This window comes from Pipra filicauda, unplaced genomic scaffold (assembly GCF_003945595.2).
Source record: "Pipra filicauda isolate LSUMZ 115617 unplaced genomic scaffold, ASM394559v2 scaffold206_size1356665_pilon, whole genome shotgun sequence".
NCBI lineage: Eukaryota > Metazoa > Chordata > Aves > Passeriformes > Pipridae > Pipra > Pipra filicauda.
In genome coordinates, this window is record NW_024104317.1 from 601,009 (window position 1) to 607,739 (window position 6,731).

Here is a 6,731-nt window from a genome sequence, read left to right on the forward strand (position 1 = left end):
CCATCTGCACCCAGGCCTGAGGCTCTTGTGAGCAGCTGAAAGGCAGAGAGCTCCGCAGCTGTGGGGCGATACCCAGACACGTGAGGTGCCTTTGTTTGCCTGGGTGAGCAGCCAAGTTGCAGCCCATCTCCAGCTTCATTCCAGCTGCAGATCTAAGGCAGCTGACTGGCCTGCCAAAAAACCTAAACACGTCGAGGACCAGGGAGTGGCTTGTGCCATTGTTGAATAATGATGTTCCCAGCACACTTATAAAGCGAAGCAGAGAGCTCACCACAGAGCTGTTCCTTGCAGCCCTGGTCCTCCGCAGAGCATCACTCCTCCTCATTCACAAGGTACGTTTCTGAATTGAGAGATTCAAAATGGGAAATGTTGGTCTGCAGTGGGGCTCGTTCCTGCTGCTGGAGACAGACTGGGCTTTTCTTTTAAACTTGGGGAAAATGTTACCACTGCTCCTGCAGAGGAGTTTCTGGCCAGGGAAGCAGAGCAGCCCTGTGCTGCAGGGTCTGTACATGCCAACCTGCTCGAGCAGAACCCAAAGCACTTGGGCAGCATCCTGGATCCAGGGGCTGCTTGGGTATGAGCAGCACAGCTCCTGCTTCTGCTCTGCAGGAAACCCTGTCCTTTCCCTCATCACACCATGCTTTTGGGGATTGATTCATGTTGTATTTGGTGCTGATTTGAATCTTTACCAACTTCCCCATCCTGCAGTACTATGTATGTCTTTACACACAATGACTCCTCCAGAGGCAGCTGCACTGTCTCTCCCACCACCTTGCAGTGTCAGGCAGCCCTGGCATCCATGGGGATGTCTCTCCTGCCATGCAGGTTCCTGCAGGTGTACACTGCCAGCTTCCATTTCCCAGGGTCCCAGCTCTGTACCGGTTCTGGATCACATTCCTTGTGCTCCATCATTTTAAAGCAAACATCTCTTCATTTCCCTTTGCCTCAGCATTGGACAATAACGCTTCTGTGTATCCTCGGAGGTTTATCATCCCTGCATCTTGCTGGGTGTCACATGTGGGTGATGAGTACAAGTGCTCTCACCAGACTCACCTGGTTTTCTGCACAGCTGTTAGGCACAGCCTGAGCACTGGCAGGGCTTAAGACCATTTTGAGCTGGGCACTTTTCTGGCACAGTGCCTTTGTGCTCTTCTCATGATTCTTTCCTCCTTGCTGTGCCACTGATGTGTTCTGCTGCACACATCCTAATTTTCATGCCGTATTTCACACAAAGTTCTGCTCCAGGGAGGCCCCAGCTCAGCTATTTTCCTTCTCCTCAGGTCTGTTTGCTGCCTGCATCCCAGTGCAGCCATGCTGGGCACGGCAGTGCGGCTCTCAGTCCTACTGAGCATCTTCAGCTTTGGGAAAAGCCAGATGTTTCATATGGGACCATGCCCAGATCCATCAGTCCAAGAAGACTTCGATATCGAGAAGGTGTGAAAAGTTTTCTAACAGTCTTTTAGGGGGTATTGAGTTAGGCTAAGGGGGTATGAGACTGATGGCAAATTCCCTGGGTGCATAGGGAAGTTGGCAGGTCCAGTCTCAATGCCTTGTGCTGGAGCTGCCAGTGAAGGTCTGTGCCTCTGCCAACACCCCCACACTCCCTGTGCCATAGAGAGGCAAAAGCTGTGCTGGCGAATGAGCTGGGCTGCTCTGTCTCAGCCCACTCATGCTAAAAGCATCTCTTTAAACTTTCTTCTGTCAGTATTTGGGGAAATGGTATGAGATAGAGAAGCTGCCCTCAACTTTTGAGAAAGGAAGCTGCATCCAGGCAAATTACTCATTGAAGGAGAATGGGAAGTTCAAGGTGATCAACAAGGAGATGCTGTAAGTGTTTGCGTTCGGGCCACATTTTCACTGCAGCAGTGGCACTTCTGTCACCTCTCTTGCTGTTATGGGTGTTTATTTTTCTCTAAATTGCCTGTTTCTGTGTCTGGGGGTGCAGACGGATTGCAGTAGGTCTGCTGGGATAAGGGGCTTTGCTGGGGTTACGGTAGAGATGTGGGTCTCTAGTTCCTGCCAGTGCTTCCTTGGGGCTCACCAAGTCTCTGTCTCATTGACCAAGGTGAATGGTGAGAAAATAGATCAAGAGCACATGGTGACTTCAGTATTCAGTATGAAATAGCCTGGGTCTACCCCCTGGCCAATTTGTGATCCCCAGTGATGGCTAAGAAGCTGGATGCCCTGGATCCTGTCCCAGGGGCTGGTTATGGGATGGCAGCCACCACCTTGTGCTCCTGCATGCTGAGAAGTGCTTGTGCCCTGTGCTCTTCTCTGTTCCAGAGTAAAGGGACTCAATGAAAAATGGCAGGGAAGGTGAAACATCTGGGTCAGTTTTACTTAAATATTTGTCAGCTGTTTTCTGGAGCATTTACCTTGCACAGGTAGTAACTGCTGTGTAAGGGGATCAGCAGTCGATATCAGTTTAAAACAGTAGCCAAGTGAATGCTTTTTCCTTTATTACAGTTGAGAGGTTATAATTATCCTGAGCCCTCCTGGATTTTTGCATGGACAGATGCAGAATTCATCTGTTTCCATCACCAGCCCTGGCTGTCATGGGCTGCTGCTGTGAGGGGCTGAATGAATGAGAGGGAGAGAGCGGGGAGCACAGCACTGTCCCCTGTGCTCCCAGCACGGCAAGGGCACTTTGTTCTGGCTCACAATAACAACAACAATGTAGGAACACATCCCTTGTGTCCGGAGAGAGCAGCATCCTTGCCTCTCACTGACTGCCCAGCACTGTCTCAGCAGCTCCACTGCTGGGGCAGCACCGGGCAAACAGCTGGACATTCATTTGCACCTGAATTGATCTGTGGGACGTTAATCCAACCACTGCTGTGCCCACTGCAGCAGCTCAGAACCCTGAAATATCAGGAATGTTTTGGGTCAGTTTGCACTGTGCATCCCTACAGTATCAGCCCCTTGACCTCTGCTGCTGACAGGATTTGCTTTTGCCTCCTTGGCTGTTCCTGTTTCACAGGGAAGCAGGAAACTTTCCTGCCCTGCAGGCAGCGTCCAGGTCTTGAGGCATACAGGGGAAAATGAAATTATAAGATAGGCAGCCCAAGTCATAGGGCTTGCTGCCAGCAGGGCAGTGCTCCAAACCAGCAGCCAAACAAACCTTGGCTCACCACGCAGGTACAGGTAATTTGTGTGAGGAGGAATGTGCAGTGACCTGGAAAAAACGCAGGAAAATAAACAGATGTGAACATGTGCCTTCCACAACTAGTAGGAGTTGAGCTGCTCCCTGGCACATCCAAAATCAGTGCTGGGATCCTCCCATCCCATACAGAGAGGTCTTGCTCTCCATATTGTCTGTCATTGTCACCCTGGCACCAAAGGACACCATACTTGCAGGGACACTTGGAGAGAGGCAGCCTGGGGTGCTGGGGTGGTTTGACCTGGGACACCATTTGACCTGCTGCACCTGGCCCAGGATCTGCTGTGCCCTGGGTGCAGCTCATCCTCAGGGATGAGCTGTCCCTCCGGGAATGCTGGGGTTCACTAGTACCTGTTTCAGCCACCTCCTGACAGTGGATATCAGGAAGGATGATTTAGTGGAAGCAAAAAACCATAATTATTTCCCACTCTCCTGACTTTATTTCTCACCTTTGTCATTCTCCCTTTAGTTCCAATGGCAAAGTCAATGAAGCTGAAGGAGAACTCATGCACATGGATGTAAAGCAGCCGGCCAAGCTGGGCGTCCGCTTTAACTGGTGTAAGTGTGTGGTGGGGAGGCTCCTGGTGCCCGTGGCCTCAGCTGTGCTGTGGTCTGAGCACCACCACGGGCAGCACGAAGCAGGCACTGCTGCCATGGCATCAGGGGTCTGAGACAGCAAAGCAAGGGGTGAAGCTCCCCTGGTGACTTCAGCGTGGCACAATGGGGCAGTGGCAAAGGGTTAGGACTGACTTTGGGACCAGCGGGTAGTGGTTTGGTGATACTGATACACCATTTACAGCAACAGCCCGCTCAGTGGTGGAGCTCTTCTCACCAGCTGATCTCAAAGCAAGAAAGATCAGCAGCATTACTGTTCCTCCAGGTCATTTCACAGATGGGGACAGGGAGGAGGAGAGGCAGGGGAGGCAGCCCCACAGCCACTGTAAGGGCCAGGAATAGGCTTGTATATATACAGCAGTATAGCTAGTAGCCCACTCTGCCTCTGCTTATAAGTGCCTTTTAACAACCCTTAATATGTTTTCATTTGCTTTTTCCTTCCCTTGTCACTGTAACACTTGACAGGGGCCTGCTGAGGTGCAGTGCATTTTATTCATGTTACACAGCACTTTCCTCTGTCCGCAGCAACACTTTGGAAAGTGAGCATCAGTCTCCTCTTGAATCCCTTTTTATTCTGCTCCCTCACACCTTTTCCTTGGCTGTTTCACAGCCCTCCCTCACAGAAGGTTTATTTGCAGATATGGGTTGGAGCAGGGGTACTTGCAAAGGAGATACAATGATTGTTCATGAGCACAGCTAGACTTCATTTTGTGCTTCTAAGGCATCACCCACAGCCATTTCAGTTGCAGCATGTGTAGCCCCAACCACCTTCACCAGGCGTGAACCCCAGAGAACAGTGCCTGGCACTCCTAAGGGCATCAGAAATAAATCCCAGGGCACTTACACCTGCCTGCTAGACCCCCCTTTGCTTTCCACCTGGTGGTTTGAGGCTGGAGTAGCTGTCCGTCATCAGAGCAGATGCTTTGGGTGTAGCTGCCTGATGGAGAAGGGAATTTGGCTTAGCTGGGATGGGCTGAGCTATACTGATTCCCACTGCTGGGCTCCAGCTGGCTCCATGAGCCAGGGCTCCCCGTGGCAGTGGGTGGTGGTTTGTGCTCCTTGGATTACCAGTGTCAGCTCCTTCCCACCAGCAAGAACCCTCACACGTGTATGAGCTGGGCTGGCTTTCAGTGGCCCAGGTGAGCTGTTCAGGTCATAGTGTTAACTTTCCAGCAAGTCCTTCCTAGTCAGGGCTTTGTGGCTCTCTGGAGTTTGTCTGGGCAGAACAAGGAGTCCTGGTAGGCTTGTATAAATTATAGCTCCCTGTACTGACCACAGTTATGGAGCAGCCAAAATGGGAACAGCCCCAGGAGCTGTGGCTGTAGTGCTGCAGAGCCATCCAGAGTTGGTTTTGCATCACACTCACAGTGCCCTTCTCTCTCCCAGTCATGCCTGCTGCCCCTTACTGGGTTGTCTCCACCGACTATGAAAACTACTCACTGGTTTACTCCTGCACTAACATCCTCTGGCTCTTCCACATGGACTACGCTTGGATTTTATCAAGAGCTCCTGAATTGCACCCAGAAACTGTGGAGCACCTGAAGAGTGTTCTCCAGTCCTACAAGATCGACACCGACAAAATGATTCCCACTGATCAAGCCAACTGCCCTGCTGAGATGTAACTCCCAGCACGCAGTGACACAGCACCAGACCAGTGATGAACTTTGTTGCTTGCTTTATTATCCATTAGAATTTCTCTATGTAACTGAGAAATTTAATAACCTCTTTGCTAAGTATAGTTTGCCAGCCCAGAGTTACTCTTTGCTGTCATTCCCTCTATCACTCTTCCCCTTTTCTTTTTGCCTTGCTCTGACTTTTGCAATTGAGTCAATGCTAACGGGTGAAGAAAAGAAACCCTGAAGTGCAGACACGAACCTCTGCTGTTGCTGTGAGTCCTCCAGTTCATGGATGGAAAAGGGTATGAGATGTGATGTGCAAGTATTAGTCCTGGGAAAAAAATCATTTATCACACAGCTCCAGGTGTTTTTCCCATTTTTGTCTTGATGTTTCTGGGCCTGCTAGGAATCTACAGTGTCTGTTGGCACTGCCTTAGCAGCAGCAACATGGTGGGTTGGTCCTGCAGCCTGGGAACTGACACTGTGGTCTTGAAAGTTTCCCAGTGCAGGGCTGTAGACATATGCTGCTGCTAAGTCAGCAGACCTCCTTGCTAGAAATCAGATCTGGCCCTTTGTATTTTAAGTCTAAAAATGTCCAGAAACTCAGCATCACTCCATCCCAGGTGTCTATATGTGTCCTCTCTTGCCTCTAGGGAATCTGGTCCTGCACTTCCGAGAGGTCAGCCCTGACTATACTTGTAAGCAGACAGAAAGAGATGGGTCTGCTCCCTTGTTTTCTCTTCCAGAGGCTTTTCCCCGAACTTGGAGAGACAGCAGGCTCTGCCTGACACCCTGCTCCCTGCTGTTCCAAGTGCCAGGTGCCTGCTGGCACTGCATCTGCCCTGGCAGGTGTTCACCAGGCACCAGAACAACTCTGCTTGAATAGCATTCATGCAACTCATTAAAAATGAAACAAAAATACCTGCTTTGGGGCTTTTGTACCTTCCCAGCTGCATGGCCTTTGTGAGCAGGCAGGAGGGCTCAGCATGACCTCCTCTGAGGTCGTGGCACTGCCAGAGCAGGAATGCAATGCAACATAACAGCCATGGCTGAAGTGAAATGGTTTGCTCCAGGAGCCTGGGGCTCTTTCCAGCTCTCTGGGGTTGGATGTGTGAGCACCTCCCCATTGCCTGAGCCGTGCCAGCAAACGTGCACTGTGGTTTTGGGTGGCAGTGACACTCAGCTCCTGCTGCTTTTATTAGCATGAAGAAACAGCCATGTGGATGTAGAATGTTGTAAATCTGCTGGAAACATTCTACACGCTGGTGGGACCCTGGTGGTGTGGGTGTGCTGCAGAGAGCTTTCTTGCCCTGGGAGAGCTACAGGGGCTGAGCAGGGAG

The 6,731-nt window shown here is 51.0% G+C and overlaps 1 protein-coding gene across 1 annotated transcript; it reads left to right on the plus strand.

Moving 5' to 3' along the window:
• Window positions 1-254: 254 nt before the first annotated feature.
• APOD (apolipoprotein D) lies at window positions 255-6,312 on the plus strand. Its single transcript, XM_027738084.2, has 5 exons — window positions 255-332; window positions 1,281-1,434; window positions 1,706-1,827; window positions 3,630-3,718; window positions 5,162-6,312. The coding sequence occupies exons 2-5, from the start codon at window positions 1,312-1,314 to the stop codon at window positions 5,395-5,397; spliced, it is 570 nt and encodes a 189-aa protein (XP_027593885.1). The 5' UTR covers window positions 255-332; window positions 1,281-1,311; the 3' UTR covers window positions 5,398-6,312.
• Window positions 6,313-6,731: the final 419 nt, after the last annotated feature.

Coding starts and splice junctions, on each gene's coding strand:
- APOD (XM_027738084.2), top strand. CDS start 1,312: ATGCTGGGCACGGCAGTGCGGCTCTCAGTCCTACTGAGCATCTTCAGC. Junction 1,828..3,629: donor GTGATCAACAAGGAGATGCT/GTAAGTGTTTGC, acceptor TTCTCCCTTTAG/TTCCAATGGCAAAGTCAATG. Junction 3,719..5,161: donor GGGCGTCCGCTTTAACTGGT/GTAAGTGTGTGG, acceptor TCTCTCTCCCAG/TCATGCCTGCTGCCCCTTAC.